Here is a 17,482-nt window from a genome sequence, read left to right as displayed (position 1 = left end):
GTGTTCGTGTCAGCTAATGCGGGATGAAGCGTCGAAGCCTTTGTTTGGCACGTCAAAATATATTATCCGCCAAGATACCTTTTTCCTCTCCTGTTTTTTTTGGTCTTTTGTTGCTTCTCTGGTTAAATAACCAATAAAACCTTAATCAACAAAGCTTCTTTACCGACCGTTTCTCTGCCTTTCTCCGCCACAGAATTTGGCGTTCCAAGGTTCACTTTTATATTTTTGTGTTTGATGAATGTTCCCATCGTTGTCATGTACCTCTAACTGCTTCTCCAATCCGATTATCTTGTGTGCTTATTCAATTAGTTGCAGTGATTGGTTTCTGTTTCTCAAGATATGGACTGGTCCTTCTGCAGATGATCACCTTTTTATAATTTTTGTCTTAATAATTGCGGACAATACTTTCTATTGTTGACTTTTCAAGTTATTATTAAATCGGAGCGACTGTTCTTCGATTTTATTATTGTTGAATTTTTGGGATAATTTTTAAAATCATCGATATGGAACTATGAATTGTTCTGGGCTCTTGCATGTAATAACAGTACTGATATAGTCACATCCTTATCCGCTCAAACCAATTTCCCTCTATGGAATTTTTTCCGACCATTTACACTGGCAGAGCCAGCTTGATCACTTTCTTCTTCCAGTTACTTGCACACTTATGCCATAGCAGAGTTGGTCTTAACCCTTCTTTTGAGTGTAGCAGTAGAGTTACCCTTATGTTTCAGCATAGAAAGTTGATCTGTTGATGGACTAAATTTCCCCTAGATGAGTCGGATTTTGCATAATTCACGGATATCGTTTTAATTCTTCATTCTTGGATTGAGATTATGCTGTTCTTCTTGATGGAAGTCTACTTGCAGTGCTCTGTATAACATGGCCTAGGTTACGCGTTTTTGCATTATTTATACTAGTATCATTCTTGCAAGTGTCTTTCTCCATCATTGTACTAATAATCACTCAAGAAACAACGGCTATGACTTTCGAGTGATTTTTAGGGTGCATAAATGATAAATCAAGTCTAAGAACTCAGTTGATGTGGTTCTCCTTTGTAAACAAGAGATATTTTGTGGCTTGTTGATGTATTCTGTGTATGGGTTAAAATTATGCAGGGGAGAGGTTCTAATACATGCATAGGTAGTAAACGAAGAGGAAACTGCTTCCACATAGACAATTATTATGACAATCACCAAGGTCTATGTAGTGTATGTGTTCTTTTTCTGCCCCTTGCATCTCTCCTCTCTACCTCAAATACACACAGGAGCACACACTCTTTAATGTTCTCAAGACCCATTGAACTTTTTTTTTGAAAGAATGTTTTGCTGAACCTATCAACCCTTTATTGTTTTCAGTTGCCTGATATGTGATTTTAGTTCTATTCTCATACACTCCACAGTTATTATTCCTTATACGGACATGTTGGGACTTTGGCACATGAGGTGAAGCGAGGAGCAAATTCAGTTCAAGGTGTTGAAGCAACACTTTGGCAGGTATATTTCATAAAATTAGAGTGTAGTTAGCAAATGAAAACGATTGTATGTGACGGAGTAGTCTCTTATCAAAGCATTTGTCCCAAATAGTTTAGGGTCAGCTGCATAAGGTCATAAGAAAAACCAGTTTGAATTCATTGCGTGGATTTCACCATTCTTTCCTATCTAAAGAGTGTCTTTCACCTTGCTCCTCCCCCATCTTTTTTTTTGGCTGCATTGGAATGGAAAAGGTGCCCGAGACACTTTCCAGTGTGATATTGCAAAAAATGAAGGCCCCTCCTAAGGCAATTGATGTAGCAGAGATCCAGCCAGAACGACTTTTAGAGGCTGATGGTTTTCTTTTTGGAATCCCCTCTCGTTTTGGTGTGATGGCGGCTCAATTCAAAGCCTTCTTTGATGCGAGCCATGAGCTGTGGGCAACCCAGGCACTCGCCGGGAAGCCTGCTGGGATCTTCTGGAGTACTGGTTTTCATGGTGGTGGTCAAGAGCTTACTGCGTAAGTTCCTTTGCTTAGTTTCATTTTCTTGTACATAAATTTCAGGGCCATGTTTATATGGGGAAGGTGGTGTTCTCTTGTTTTGCATCTTTCATCTTTTTTTTAGCTTAAATTTTGCAGATTGACGGCTATAACCCAGTTAGCTCATCATGGTATGATCTTTGTCCCTCTTGGGTACACCTTCGGAAATGAGATGTTTGAGATGAGTGAGGTGAAGGGTGGCTCTGCTTATGGGGCTGGAACTTACGCAGCAGATGGCTCTCGTGAACCCACAGAGCTAGAACTCCAACAGGCCTTTTACCATGGAAAGTATGTTGCGGAAATAACCAAAAAGCTGAAAGGTCAATCGAATTGAAAAGAACGTCGCACAAAATTCGACCAAAATAAGGTATTCGAAACCCATGAACATGCCATCTGGCGAAGAAAACTACATCAGCCATGGATTTTCCACCTTTTGGTTTCTATTTTGTACAGAGACGATGAATAGCACACTGTACTACTAAACGTTGAGCGCTATCGCATACATATTCGCCTTTCTTCCTCCCATTGATTACATGAATTAGACGCTAATATTGGTCAGATTTGGATTTCGGGGTTGCCTAAATACACATGATTTTGCCCAATTTCCTTGAATGTATTCTACATTATGCTATCGTTTATAATTCTGAAAATGAAATGAACCACTAATTAGTATTAGATGGCTGTTAGAAGTGTAAATCAGCCAACAATGGCCACTTCATTCAAACTGAATATTTTTTCTTCGGCAAACAGGGATCATCAATCTGAAACATCCATCCGGAATGATACAATTCAACATAACACAGTGGACTATGCTGCAACACTGCTGATGATTAATGCCCATAGTTGCAACAAGGTGCAGGAAACCTGAAAGGTTCAAAGGGTAAAAATTCAATCAGCATATTGCTAGAATTGTCATCTATCAGATCTGCCGTGATCAGTACTCCTCTCTCCATGATGATAGGCGGATGAATCCCTGTTGTGAGCTGACCATTTGCCTCCTCTCTTATCTCTGTCTTCTCGTAGAGAGTATTCTGACTCACGCCGTCTTGATCTTTTATCTTCCTTCCTGTCATCAACTTCTCTTCGCCTTGTCTCAAACTCATCATCACCATGCCTTCTCTTCGCCTGCCTCCTATAAGGATCTTCTCTGGTCTTTGGCTCAAATTCTCCATCGTTGCGTTGAGTCGATCTTCTTTCCTCCCTCCTTTGACGATTTTCGCTCTTATCGTAATCTTCTCCTGACTTTGGCTCGATGCCATCATCATTGCGCCTCCCTGATCGCTTTTCTTCCCTCCTATCACTCTCCCTGGGGTAGTTTTCCAAAGCCCTCTCCTGGCCCTTTAATATAGAATTCAAGTCTTTTTCCCGTGATCTAAAACCTTCTTCAATCTTTTTCTCACTCTTTCTTGGACCCTCAAAATTTTCATGCCCCCACCTCGCACTTTTATCTTCAGAACCCCAACCGGTGTTTGCAGCTCTCTGGATAAAGAAAGAACAATAAGAATAAACAAGCACCTCAGAGTAATGAGATATGCTAAATTAAGTTCTGAATGTCTCAATTTCCACTTAAAATCCAAGAATCAAGTAATCAACTAGATTATGTTTCAGAGTACATATAGTTTTGTAAAAACGATAAATGTATGGCAACATGAGAACTCTATTGTCTTAAGGAAAAAAGGACGGGAAAATAAAAAGCTTCAGGAGAACTGAATCCAAGCAGCTAACATTTAAGAATTCTGTGAAGGTTGATATGAATCATAACTATCAAAATCAAACATTTGATTCGAAAAACATGACTACATTATATTGAAATCAGTGGAGTCTCATTAGAATCTTCACTGATATCAACTTAACTATTAGTGCAATAATCATGATGTTACAGTCATTCAAACAAATACATTGAATCTTAAAAAAGACTTCAGTAAATCCTCTCTTAAGGTATGTCTGATGTAGTTTTTGAACTACCGATGATGAAGATTTTAGGTAGGATTGAGCAACCAAAACCTTAACCCCAAATTAAGCCCAAAAATTAAGAACCTTAGGACAAAATTCACAATTCCCAGGTCTGAAACTGAAACAAAATTCTTGGATTTTTTGAATAAACCAAAAACGACCTTGAATCTCTCAGGTAGGGTTGGATAAACTCACCTCCCCCCTCAGCCTCTCACCGAGCGTGTCTAAGGAATCTCTCCTATAGCAAATTTGTATAAAACTCTCATTATTATTTATTCTTGACTTGCATCCATATATATAGACTCGTAGTAATCCTAATTACATAAGAAATTTCCTTCAAATAAAACTAGGATTCCTAAAAGTAAACTAATATGACTCCAATTATAACTAGGACTTGACTTAACAAAATAACCCAACAAAAGACTCTCAAAACAAATAACTTAATACTAAATTCGAAATTCCAGCACACCTGGAAATTCTGACAATACCCTTACTGTAAAAACTAAAAGAAAATTAGTTAAAATAGACCTGATAATAGACTAACCTATAAAAAACTATATTAACGTCCTCCTGCATCAATGTCCGTTCTTACCTGCTCGTCATGGGAAAATTTGCATCCAGCCCCACGGGTACATTCACCTCTCTGAAAAGCACGGCATACCCCTCTGGCCTCCCTCTTCTGTCGTTCTGTCTCTTCATCTTCTTCTTCTTTCTTTTTGTAGTTACTAACATGATCAACCCTTATAGTTCTTCCAAGAACTTGTGCTCCATTCAAATTATCTACTTCAAAATAGCAATTGAAACCCATAAGGAACCTGATAGAAATATACGGAGGAAAAACTATTTCCATAGAAGCTATGAAACAAGAAACCATAAAAAATGTAGGGAGGACCAACCCACGGCAAGAATTGTACTTCTCTGATCCTCATACGCAATAAAAGCAAAACCTTTTGATTTCCCAGTTCCCTTGTCTCTAACAAGATTAACATCAACAATCTCCCCATATCTAACAAAAAAGAGATTTACGAACAGATGTTAGTGATCAGAGAAGCCTAAATTTACCCTTGTCAAAGCTATCAAGATATATTGACACAACTGATGTATGAGACTTACTGAGCAAAAACAGCGAGAAGATCGCCTTCGGTGAGATCGAATGGGATCCCACCGACGTATACATAAGCGGAGTCTTTGTACTTGGCGTGCCACGAAGCTTGCTCCGAGATCCCAAGAGTCGCCTCTCTCGAATTTATGTTCTGTATGCGTTTCACCAGTGTTAGCGGATTCATGCCTTCTGCGGGGATCTCTGGAATCAAATCTCCGGATTTCTTCTTCCTCCCTACCTAAAACCCTAACGCCCTTTTGTTCAAATTCGGATAGTCGGATTAGATCCGGTTTGAGGGATTTTTAAATCGGGTGTTCCTGAATGGTGATTGGTACTGTCCATTCGGCTGCTTTATATGGCCCAGCATGATCCATGCCCATTAATAAAAGTTTGGAGGCCAACAAGATATGTAGACAGTCTTCAAACGCTGGGCCGACCAGTATTAGCTAACAACCCTTAAGCCTATTACTAATTCCTTTCATGATGGGCATGGAACCCCAAGCCCATGGGTTCGTTTTGTAGTTTTTTTTTTGGACCTTTTTTGGCATTTTTATATTTTAAAAATACGTCGTGGCAAATAGTTTTTAGTCTTTAATTTTTGATATTTTAATTCTAAATTTTATATTGTTTCTAACAACCAATATATATAATGTTGATTAAGAATTTAAGATATGCATGAGTTTTCTCATTAAAGTAAAAATGTATTAAAATTCAAAATAATTAGTGATATTCCCAAAATACCCCCACTAATGGGAGAAGGCCACGTGGCAGAGTAAGTTCCAGTGAGGACAATGTGGGTGACGTACCGAAGGGTAAACTTCGGTTCTTGACCGAAGTGTATACCTCTGCACTATCAGACCGAAGACCACACTTCGATAACCGTACTACAGAAGCATGTACGCACGAAGCTTCAACTAATGAAGAGTTCTCATAGGACGCCAATTCTAGATAGAGTCCTACTCCCCTTTGGAGAGTGATACAGATAGAATTTACCATCCGAGAAACCCTCTGGAAAACCAATGAGAGAAAGTTTGACTCCTACTACAACTCGAACACTTCAAACTCATATAAAAGGGGAACCTCTGCCCTCAGGTAAGGGATCTAACTCCTGCACTCTAAAATACTTACTGAGCAAGAGGCAACGCTCGAAGCAACGAGCCATTCTCCCAAGTTTAGTACTGTACTGACTTGAGCGTCGGAGAGGTCCCCCCGAGTACACCCTCGGGGCCCTACCGAAGCTTACGTTCGCTTCTTGTGCAGGAAGGAAAGAAGAGATCACGTACCAGCAAAGGAGAAATTAGTTATTCCAGCTCAGTCTGACTTGGCTGATTTGTCTGATAGGGTAGACCTGTTTTTGACATCATCAGTTTGGCGCCGTCTGTGGGAAAGAAGTACACTTCCCTAAAGAAACTCAAAATGGTCATATTGAGAAAGAATGTCGCTTCTACTTCAGAAACAAGCCATCGAGTTGATGACCCTAATGCTCCCGACTGGGGGCAGGGTGAACACCCCCATCATGAGGAGGTAGAACACCAGGAGGATGTTGCTGACCGAACCAACCAGCATAACCAGGACGCTGGACCGTCTCAAGTACCTTGCACTCAGGAACAATTCCAACAACTTTCCCAGCAGGTGCAAATGTTGACTGAACTAATCATGAACCAACAGACACAAGTGAACCAAGAAATCCCGCACAATGAGGAGGTGCGAAGTTCACACTCAGGTAGGTCTAGAGAACCAAGCCGAAGGGTGAATCCCGATGGTACCATTGGAGAAAGTACTAGAAGGGGAACTACCTACAATGAAGATGTCGGTCGACACCTAGATGAGATGAACAAGAAGATTGCAGCACTACAAGGAGTGTCCCCAATGGAGGGAGTGTGGGACAGTACGTTGACCCCTTTAGCTCCTGAAATACTTGAAGCTGAAATGCCGCGTCACCTTATTGTTCCAAAGCTGGAGAAGTATGAAGGGTTAACTGACCCCTGTGATCATATCCAGGGTTTCAAATCAATGATGGAGTGTCGGGGGGCAAATGCCCTGATAATGTGTAAGATATTCCCATCAACCCTTTTTGGACCAGCAAGAACTTGGTTCAATCGATTACCGAGACACAGTGTGACTAGTTTTGGAGATTTGTCCGAGAAACTTGCGCTTCACTTCTCCGCCGCACGAAGGACGACAAAGACTAGTTTGGATTTGATGAATCTTGACCATGAGCATGGAGAATCACTTCGATCATTTCTTGCAAGGTTCAATAGAGCATGCTTGGAAATCCCACATGTCCAGGTAGAAGTAGCTATTTCGGCCCTGGTAAGGACAGTAAGGGATGAAGCGTATGTACGCTCATTAACGAAAAAAACGCCCGAAGACTATGGGAGAACTCTACGCTAGGGGAGATAAGTTCATGCAGTCAGAGGACATGATGAAAATTTCTCAGTTCTCTTCTTCCTCGGCCCCTGCCAAAAAAGGCTCGAGCGCCCTGGGAAAGACGGAGAAAGACTTACCCCCTCCAAGCAAGAAGCAAGGAAGAGTAGAAGGAAAGAATGACAAAAAGAAGGATGATCAATCTAGTAGGAAGACTGACCAGGGTCCAGTACCTCGGTATAGTTCCTATACTCCTCTTAATAATTCATTGCATAATATCCTTCTTGAAATAAGTAACAGGGATATACTGAAGTGGCCTAAGAAAATAAGGGCCCCGGCAGAAAAGCGTACTTCAGATAAGTATTGCTTGTTCCATAGGGATCATGGTCATGACACTGAAGAATGTAGGCATATCAAGGATGAGATTGAAGGCCTCATAAGGTGAGGCTACCTGAAGCAGTTCACTTCAGATAGAGAAGAAAAGAGAAGAAGAATCGATGGTGATGATAGGGATAACGACCGAAGGAGACAAAGAAGAAGGGATAGGTCTCCTCGTCACCAAAGGGGGACTGCTGGGACAATTGGAGTTATTGTAGGAGGTATGGCCGCAGGAGGAGAAAGCTCCTCAGCAAGAAGGGCTTATGCTAGAATAAATGAAGTAAGTAAGGAAAGAAAGAAGCCGAGAAGGGATGAAGAAAAAATTATTTTCTCAGAAAAAGATGCTGAAGGTATCCAGGATCCACATGATGATGCCCTAGTGATAGAAGCAGTCATCGCAAATTTCACAGTGAAAAAGGTTCTGGTGGATAATGGAAGTGCAGCAGATATCTTGTTCTATCACGCCTTCAAAGAGATGAAGATCTCAGAAGAAAAATTGAAGAACTTTTCGGTTCCTTTATATGGGTTCGCAGGGGAATCCATAGTTCCCAAGGGAGTCATATCCCTACCTGTTACTCTGGGAACCTATCCAAGGACGGTTATGCATATGATCGATCTTCTTGTAGTAGATGTTCAGTCCCCCTACAATGCCATCATTGGCAGACCATTGCTACACAAGGTTCGGGCGGTGGTCTCTACTTACCACCTCAAAATGAAGTTTCCAACTTCTAATGGGGTAGGAGAAGTGAGCGGGGATCAGAAGTTAGCTCGAATGATGTACTATATGGACTTGAAGGACAAGAAGAAGACCTCCATATCAGTTGGAAGCTTAGATGTTCGGGAAGAAGAGAAGATACTGAAGCCAACACCGGTTGAAGCACTTCTTCCAATAACTGTGGAGAAAGGAACTGAAAAGAAGTTATTTCTAGGGTCTCTTTTAAATAAAAAGTTAGCTGAGGAGGTAACCAAGCTCCTCCTCTCTAACATAAAAAACTTTGCATGGAGTGCGCATGAGATGCCAGGAATTAGTAGGGAAGTCATCTCCCACAGTTTGAGCATCATACCGGGGACTAAACCGGTCAAACAGAAAAAGCGTAACTTCGCCCTAGAAAGACAAGTTGCTATCAAGGAAGAAGTGGGGAAATTACTTGAAGCTGGTTTCATCCGAGAGGTGCGGTATCCAGATTGGTTGGCCAATGTGGTCATGGTAAAGAAGGCGAATGGAAAATGGCGTATGTGCGTTGACTTCACAGATTTAAACAAAGCTTGTCCTAAGGACTGCTATCCTCTTCCTAAGATTGATCAATTAGTGGATACAACTTCAGGCCACGAACTCCTTAGCTTTTTGGATGCTTATTCGGGGTACCACCAGATCAAGATGGACCCAAGAGATGAGGAGAGTACCTCATTCATAACTCCAGAAGGGACATATTGCTATAAGGTTATGCCTTTCGGACTTAAGAATGCTGGTGCCACTTATCAAAGGTTGGTAAACCATGTCTTTGCTGATCAGATAGGAAAATCAGTAGAAGCATATGTAGATGATATGGTCGTGAAGAGTAGAAGGGCGGAAGATCATCCTTCAGATCTTCAAAAAGTGTTTAACACTTTAGATAAGTTTCAAATGAAATTGAACCCAGACAAATGCGCTTTTGGAGTAAGCTCAGGAAAATTCCTAGGCTTCCTTGTCACTAGTAGAGGAATCGAAGCAAACCCAGAGAAGGTTGAAGCCATTCTTCAGATGGAACCTCCGAAGTCTCTGAAAGAGGTTCAGAGATTAACGGGAAGAGCAGCGGCACTTGGGAGATTCCTAGCTAGGTCGGGTGATAAATGTAGACACTTCTTCCAGGCCTTAAAAAAGGCCAAGGAATTTCAATGGACTGAAGAGTGTCAAAAGGCATTTGAGGGTTTAAAGGAATACCTCGGACATCCTCCCCTACTAACATGTCCAAAAGAGGGAGAGGTATTGTACTTGTACCTTGCTACGACAGATCATGCAATAAGTGCAATACTTATCCGGGAAGAAGATAAAATCCAGAAGCCAGTGTATTATGTTAGTAAGGTCATGATAGATGCTGAGACTCGTTATACCGAAGCTGAGAAATTTGCTTTAGCATTGGTTACTGCGGCTCGAAAATTAAGACCCTACTTCCAAGCCCATACTGTAGTAGTTCTTACTGACCAACCATTGAAGAACATACTTCAGAAGCCGGACACATCAGGAAGATTGATAAAGTGGTCCATTGAGTTGAGTGAGTTCGACATTCAATACAAACCAAGACATGCGATTAAGGCTCAAGCCTTAGCAGATTTTGTTGTTGAATGTCGTCGCCCAACCTTAGTGACACCGACCGAAGAGGACTACCCAAAATGGAACCTTTACGTTGACGGTTCTTCTAACCAAGAGGGTAGCGGAGCCGGAGTACTCCTCTTCGGTCCGGGGGGCATATGTATTGAACATGCACTTCATCTTCATTTCAAAGCGTCAAATAATGAAGCAGAATACGAAACGGTACTAGCTGGATTGAGACTTGCTGTCGAACTTGAAGTTAAGTATTTGTTGATCAACAGTGACTCTCAGTTAGTAACCGAACAAATGAAGTGAGACTATGAGGCGAGAGGCTCAAATATGGTCAAGTACTTAGCTGCGGTCAAGAAATTACTGGCCAAGATTCCCAAGGTAGAGATCAATCGAATAACTAGGGAGGAAAATGCAAAAGCAGATGTCCTTGCTCGATTAGCTTCAGCCTGTTCAGCCAAAGGACCTATTTCGGTCAGAATTGAAGTACTTCCTCAACCAAGTATTTCGGCTAAACTAGAAGTGGCTGCGGTTGAAGCTGAACCAAGTTGGAAGGACCCAATCAGAGAATTACTACTTTAAGAGAAACTTTCTGAAGATAGGAATGAAGCAAGGAGTCTCCGGAAAAGGGCAGCAAGATATACTCTAATTGATGGAGAATTATACAGAAGATCCTTCACACTTCCATACCTGCGATGTTTGGCCCCTAGAGAGGCCGATTATGCCCTAAGGGAAGTGCATGAAGGGATTTGTGGAAGTCACATAGTGGGAAGAACATTAAGTTATCAGGTGCTACGTTGTGGATACTACTGGCCTACAATGGTGTCAGACGCCAAAAAGCTTGTTCAAAAATGTGATAAGTGCCAAAGGCATTCCAATGTACCCCACCTTCCTCCTAGCCAGATGGTGCCTATTCAGAGTCCTTGTCCATTTGCTCAGTGGGGTATGGACATTCTTGGACCATTCCCACCAGCATCGGGTCAAAGGACATATCTGATAGTAGCCGTGGATTACTTCACTAAGTGGGTAGAAGTAGAGCCACTTGCAACTATTTCTGAAAATAAGGTAATAGACTTCATCTGGAGAACCGTCGTCTGTAGATATGGGATACCAAAAGCCCTTATTGTTGATAACGGCAGACAATTTGTCGGAGGAAAGATGAAGAAGCTATGTGAAGAGTTGGGGGTTGATCTCAGAATCACTTCGGTCAGTCACCCACAAGCTAATGGGCAAGCTGAAGTGACAAACCGAGTGATCCTCCAAGGTTTGAAGACAAGATTAGATAGTGCCAAAGGAAGATGGGTCGAAGAACTACCGAGTGTGTTATGGTCCTACCGAACCACAGCACGGACTTCTATAGAAGAAACACCCTTCTCCCTGGCATTTGGCTCCGAAGCCGTGATACCTGTAGAAATTGGAATCCCGTCTACAAGGATCATTAACTTCAATATCCAAGAAAATAATGAAGCACTTCTGAATAATTTAGACTTGGTGGAGGAAGTTAGAGAAGAGGCTCGAATCAGAGCTGCAGCATACAAGCAGAGGACGGCCCGGTATTACAACCGAAGGGTCAAAGAAAGAAAGTTCAACCCAGGGGATCTTGTCTTAAGAAAGATGGAGGCCGCAGGAAAACACCCTGGGAAGCTAGGGGAGACGTGGGATGGACCTTTCAAAGTAATTGAAGCATTCAAGGAAGGAACCTACAGGATTGAAGACCCAGAAAACCCTGGGAGGAAGATGCGTCCTTGGAATGCTGATAATTTACGCAGATATTTTGTTTAGTTAAACAATAATTTTTCAATAAGTTGTTACTTGTTAATCAGCTTAATAAAACAACAGTTCAGAAGTTGTTGCATAATCTCTTCGCCTCAAAAAATAGACCACTTCGGCCCAATCAGACCCTTCGGTCCAAATAGGCCACATCGGCCCAGAACTTAGAAGAATTTTCTAAGTCTCAAAAATAGGCCACTTCGGCCCATAGACCCTTCGGTCCAAATAGGCCACATCGGCCCAAAACTTAGAAGAATTTTCTAAGTCTCAAAAATAGGCCACTTCGGCCCAATCAGACCCTTCGGTCCAAATAGGCCACATCGGCCCAAAACTTAGAAGAATTTTCTAAGTCTCAAAAATAGGCCACTTCGGCCCATAGACCCTTTGGTCCAAATAGGCCACATCGGCCCAATCAGATCCTTCGGTCCAAATAGGCCACATCGGCCCAAAACTTAGAAGATTTTTTTAAGTCTCAAAAAAAGGCCACTTCGGCCCATAGACCCTTCGGTCCAAATAGGCCACATTGGCCCAAAGCTTAGAAAAATTTTCTGAGTCTCAAAATTATGCCACTTCGGCCCAGATACCCCTCGGTCCAAACTGCCACTTTGGCCCAAAGAATAATAAAATTTTCTAAGTATTTAAATGTTATGCTTAAGTCTTGAAGTGGACTTCATCCGAAGCTAACACTTCAACTACAAAAAGTACCCCACGCCTGAAAAGCACTTCGGTCATGTAAGGTTCTTCATTAAAAGAAGCCACTTCGGTCAAAGAACTAACGTTAAGCAATATAATACTCTTCAAGCATCCCAAAAAGAGAAATATTATTACAAAATGGTATTAAATTGTTCATACAAAAAATAAAATAAAATAAAATTTCTAAAGTTAAATGTCTTCGGTTGAAGGGGGCAGCTCGGTCTCTGAAGGTTCATGCAGGGTAGCTTCTGGCAAGACCGGTTCAGGAGGATTTGGTGGAGGAATACCCTCTGGCGTAAAGGGACGAACTTCACCAAGCTCGGCTGAGTGAATGGGAGAATCACCTTCGGTAGGGATGACATGTGGGGGATCTTCATCCGAAGTAACTACGGTAAGATCAACAGTGGAAGGATGTTCATCCCCATCCTCGAAATCTTCTTCAGAATTCTCGTCATCTTCAGCCTGACGACGAACTTCTTCCTCGGCCTTAGCAAGTTCAACATATATCTCCTCTTTGGACTCCTCCAGTCCGTCCTTTCCAACCAAAACTGGGCAAAGCTTATCAAGAACACTTGGATCTTGCCCAGCCTCAATTAGAGCCTTCCTGGCCATTTTAAAGGCACCACGACCACCGAAGTAGCCTTCTTGACGAAGAGTTAACTTGAACTCCTCAGAGGCTTTGAACTCTTGAACCCCCAGGGCCTTGCCTTTGGCAATAGCTTTCACTCGTTCAGCTTCAGCAGCTTGGGAAAGCCTAGTGACCTCAGCCTTCAGCCTGGATTTTTCCTTACGGTATTTGAGCTCCTTGGCGTTAGCGGCATTTAGAGCTTCGGTCCTCTCCGTTAGTTCGGCCCGAAATGTCTCTAGCTCAGCTTCAGCTTTCGCCTTCGCCATGGCAGCTGCTTCGACCCTTTCAATTGCTGCCGTTTCATTGTGAGCCATGTTCGCTATGCCTCCAGGAAGTGTAGCAAGAACAGAGACAACCTACATAGGCATAATGAACTTCAGTACTTCGGGACCAATTTCATCTGTAAAAATACCAAGTCAAAAAAGGAGAACTGAAGTTAAATGAAATTATTATACCTTCATAGCTGCAACGTTCAGCTCTGACACCTTGTCTGACAAAGCAAGCGCTTCGTATCGACTGAAGTCAGCCGGAGTTGGAGCCTTCGCAACCATCCTACCCGCAATAGTTGGGTTATTGGCAGAATCACTCACCAGAACATCCCAGTTCGGTGTATGAACAGTGAGGTCTTCAATTTCCATCCTTCGGGGAGGTTGGGTCACTGGAAGAGGGATGTTGGCATAATCTGAAGTCCGAGAGGGGTTTGAGCTCAGTTGAGTCACCCTGACCGAACTGTGAACAGTTGTGGGAGCGTTGAGCACATTGGCTGCAGCAGAAGTCTCTCCCGTTGTATTCTTCCTTGAACGCTTCGGGTTCGGCTTCCTCCTGTTTCCCTTACCAATGCCGTGCTTCTTGCCCTTTGAAGCCCCAGCGCTGAACATGTTGACGTAGTCCTCCATGCTCGCCATATCTGCACAATGGATGACCGAACATGTTAATAAAGAAGTAATACAGACAAATGAATTTCTCTAAGTCTAAAAAGACCAACCGAAGCACACCTCTCTGTAGAATAACCGAAGAATAGGCATAAGCAGAATCAATTCTACTGAATGATAGAGAGACCGAATGATTGGGAGGAATGTAAGACTTCAATCGATCTAGTAATTCTCTATCAGTCTCAAGCCTGAGTTCGAGGGGATTATTGAACTGAAAAAAGTGAGGAATACCGAAGGTTGTTCGGAACGGAAGGTTCTCTCCGGGATGAAGGGGGGCCTTCACAAAAAAGTAACCCTTCTTCCAATCTTTAATTGAAGCTTGGTAGTGAGGGGCTTCAATTGGAGACCGAAACTGAAAGTAGTACAGCCCGGCCTCCCTACCATGTCGACTCAGTCTAAAAAGGTGTTGAATGATAAAAGAATTGAAGGGTATTTTGTACTTGGCACACAGGTTGATGACGGTATTAAGGAATAACCAAGAGTTCGGGGTTAGGAGGGTCGGACAAATACCGAAGATACGGAAAAAACTGGTCAGTGCAGGGGGATAAGGAATCCTTGCACCATATTTTAGAGAGTGAAGCGAAACGGCGAATTCACCTTCCTGTGGATGAAGAGGGTGTTCGTCTGAAGGTATACGACGACATGCCCAGGGGATACCGAAGTCCCTCTTGATGTTTGACACCCCATGATCATCCAATCCTGAACCAGATAGACAGGTCGGTTCGGAATCGACCTCGTCTCCCCCCGCTTGTTGATTGGGTGGAAGCTCACTTGGATCAGCAATTTCGGGATAAGCTGACCAAAGTACTGAAGCCTCGCTAAGGCCGGGGGTAGGAGAATCGATGATGTTCACTTCAGAGTCAGACGCAGTCTGTTCACTCGAAGTAGAGGAAGAAGACGCGTCTCCCGAAGAGGAAGACGAAGTGGAGGAACTTACAGACATAATATAAAAAAAAGAAAGGAGTAAAGACTGACCTTGTGAAAACTGAGAGAACTAGGGATTGAAGTATGTTCAGTTTTGCAAAGGAAGGCTTCGGTCGGTCAGTCAGATTAAACGCTCTAAATAGTAAAAATGAGGCGAGTAAAAATCGAAGAGAACTGCAGGCCACCTATTTATATAGGGGGAAAGATCTGATCTAACGGTACGTAGGTTGAGACGCTCTGCATCCTTCGATCTTGTCCGCAAAAATGAACCGTCGAACAAACACTATTACACTCATACCCAGTTCATCATTAAGATACCTCGGTACGAGTGTGGGGGGCAACTGATATTCCCAAAATACCCCCACTAATGGGAGAAGGCCACGTGGCAGAGTAAGTTCCAGTGAGGACAATGTGGGTGACGTACCGAAGGGTAAACTTCGGTTCTTGACCGAAGTGTATACCTCTGCACTATCAGACCGAAGACCACACTTCGATAACCGTACTACAGAAGCATGTACGCACGAAGCTTCAACTAATGAAGAGTCCTCATAGGACGCCAATTCTAGATAGAGTCCTACTCCCCTTTGGAGAGTGATACAGATAGAATTTACCATCCGAGAAACCCTCTGGAAAACCAATGAGAGAAAGTTTGACTCCTACTACAACTCGAACACTTCAAACTCATATAAAAGGGGAACCTCTGCCCTCAGGTAAGGGATCTAACTCCTACACTCTAAAATACTTACTGAGCAAGAGGCAACGCTCGAAGCAACGAGCCATCCTCCCAAGTTTAGTACTGTACTGACTTGAGCGTCGGAGAGGTCCCCCCGAGTACACCCTCGGGGCCCTACCGAAGCTTACGTTCGCTTCTTGTGCAGGAAGGAAAGAAGAGATCACGTACCAGCAAAGGAGAAATTAGTTATTCCAGCTCAGTCTGACTTGGCTGATTTGTCTGATAGGGTAGACCTATTTTTGACATCATCAATTAGTTTACAACATCCTATTGTTGGCATTCAGGGTCTGCTTTAGGAGGATTCTATTGAAGTTGCTTGGCCTATACGGAGTCTTGTAAGTAGAGGTTTAATCATTTGATTTGTCTGTAGGTATTCCCCTAGTATAAAAAAAAAAAATTAGTTTATAGCACTCCTGCCCTTGCATTAGCATGTAAACTGTAAACAGTTCACCAGAAAAGCAAATAACAAAGGCAATTATGATGCTACGCATTAAATTAACAAACGTAAAACACAAGCTTTATACAATCAATAGGTCAGCTATATTTTAATGAAAAGTTAGTGGAACTGTGAAAATAATTTTATTTTTAAAACACATCATACATTGCTCTTTGAACATTCAATATGAGTTTAAATTCGAGTCGTCAATCCCGTGTGTATATACAAATTTTACCCGATGACAGGATGAGATGAGTCAGAACCCAACGCGTGATCACAAGGATATTGCTCATATTGATAATCAAATTACTAGAGACATTTTAAATTCATACGATTTGACCTTAAATAAACTCATCATTAAATTACCATCAAAGTGATTGTAACTGCGCAACATTCAAGAAAGTGCCCAAACAACATTGTTTTTCTTACATTCCTGACTAAAGGTTATTGTACCTTTCTAAGTGATCAAATGCACCAAAGAGTTATTATTCCAGTGGTGGTCACTCCGAGACATGATTCTTCATTTTATATATAGAAAGGAAAATATCGTTAGTATAAATCAAATTTGAGCAAATGATAATTTAGTGCAGAAACAAATAAAATTTCGATGGAGTAAAAATTCACTTAAGAATGCAGATGATAATTGGTTGATAAATTAATGACATTATTATGTTGATGGAAAAAAAAAAGTTTTTTAATGTAATTGAATAAATATCATGTGGATAATTTTCTAGTATTCTATTCAGTTTTTTTTTCAATTCAATAATGTTACATTTTTATTACAATTAAATCAAATTCGGTAATTGGTTGATAAATTAATGACATTGTTATGTTGATGAAAAAAATTGATTTTGAATGTAATTGAGTAAACTAAATACACGTGGATAATTTTATAGTATTCTATTCAGGTTACTATTTTTTTTATTTTTTATTTTCGTTCAATTCAATTATTTTATATTTTTATTATAATTAAGTCAAATTCCAAATTTCGAATCACACCTTATTCTTAATTACAATTTAGAATTTTGTGCTACGTGCCGTTCAACCTGTCACCTCTGCCAGCCAAACAAGTTGAAATTCAAGAGCGGGAAATATTTCCCGTTTGTGCAAAGCGCAAGCGCTCGAGGAGCACGAAGCATCAGCCCACGCGCCCTTTCTGAACTAAAGCTTAAAAATATTATTATTAAAAAATGTCCAGATTAAGAAAAGGTTTTACCTTCCTTAACGGGGGCCACTGATTAGCTGGACGATAGTCAG

The 17,482-nt window shown here is 41.7% G+C and overlaps 2 protein-coding genes across 6 annotated transcripts; one reads left to right on the top strand and one right to left on the bottom strand.

Annotated features, from left to right (window-relative positions):
• Positions 1-56: 56 nt before the first annotated feature.
• Positions 57-2,535, top strand: LOC120002849 (probable NAD(P)H dehydrogenase (quinone) FQR1-like 3). 4 transcript variants are annotated; one of them, XM_038851697.1, is made up of 5 exons: positions 57-209; positions 1,116-1,208; positions 1,400-1,493; positions 1,724-1,989; positions 2,110-2,535. In XM_038851697.1, exons 2-5 carry the CDS (start codon positions 1,183-1,185, stop codon positions 2,342-2,344), a joined length of 621 nt encoding a protein of 206 aa, XP_038707625.1. In that variant the 5' UTR covers positions 57-209; positions 1,116-1,182; the 3' UTR covers positions 2,345-2,535. The 4 variants fall into 4 exon arrangements, with proteins under 4 accessions (XP_038707625.1, XP_038707628.1, XP_038707626.1 ...); XM_038851698.1 differs by lacking the exon at positions 57-209 and adding an exon at positions 600-677; XM_038851699.1 differs by lacking the exon at positions 57-209 and adding an exon at positions 709-888.
• Positions 2,536-2,700: 165 nt separating this feature from the next.
• On the bottom strand, positions 2,701-5,387 carry LOC120002848 (zinc finger CCCH domain-containing protein 25-like). 2 transcript variants are annotated; one of them, XM_038851695.1, is made up of 4 exons: positions 5,077-5,387; positions 4,860-4,969; positions 4,556-4,746; positions 2,701-3,489 (listed from the first exon to the last, which is right to left on the bottom strand). In XM_038851695.1, exons 1-4 carry the CDS (start codon positions 5,247-5,249, stop codon positions 2,923-2,925), a joined length of 1,041 nt encoding a protein of 346 aa, XP_038707623.1. In that variant the 5' UTR covers positions 5,250-5,387; the 3' UTR covers positions 2,701-2,922. The 2 variants fall into 2 exon arrangements, with proteins under 2 accessions (XP_038707623.1, XP_038707624.1); XM_038851696.1 differs by having other exon boundaries at positions 4,556-4,743; positions 5,077-5,385.
• Positions 5,388-17,482: the final 12,095 nt, after the last annotated feature.

The sequence above is a fragment of the Tripterygium wilfordii genome, chromosome 7 (assembly GCF_013401445.1).
Source record: "Tripterygium wilfordii isolate XIE 37 chromosome 7, ASM1340144v1, whole genome shotgun sequence".
NCBI lineage: Eukaryota > Viridiplantae > Streptophyta > Magnoliopsida > Celastrales > Celastraceae > Tripterygium > Tripterygium wilfordii.
This window is presented reverse-complemented; position numbering and strand designations above follow the sequence as displayed.

What these genes read in the sequence shown, in the direction of transcription:
- LOC120002849 (XM_038851697.1), top strand. Translation starts at nt 1,183, where the DNA reads ATGACAATCACCAAGGTCTATGTAGT. An exon ending in ATCACCAAGGTCTATGTAGT is followed by an intron (nt 1,209 to 1,399) that starts GTATGTGTTCTT and finishes TACACTCCACAG; the next exon opens with TTATTATTCCTTATACGGAC. An exon ending in TTGAAGCAACACTTTGGCAG is followed by an intron (nt 1,494 to 1,723) that starts GTATATTTCATA and finishes GGAATGGAAAAG; the next exon opens with GTGCCCGAGACACTTTCCAG.
- LOC120002848 (XM_038851695.1), bottom strand. Translation starts at nt 5,249, where the DNA reads ATGAATCCGCTAACACTGGTGAAACGCATACAGAACATAAATTCGAGA. An exon ending in AAGTACAATTCTTGCCGTGG is followed by an intron (nt 4,747 to 4,859) that starts GTTGGTCCTCCC and finishes GCTATTTTGAAG; the next exon opens with TAGATAATTTGAATGGAGCA. An exon ending in AATTTTCCCATGACGAGCAG is followed by an intron (nt 3,490 to 4,555) that starts GTAAGAACGGAC and finishes TTCTTTATCCAG; the next exon opens with AGAGCTGCAAACACCGGTTG.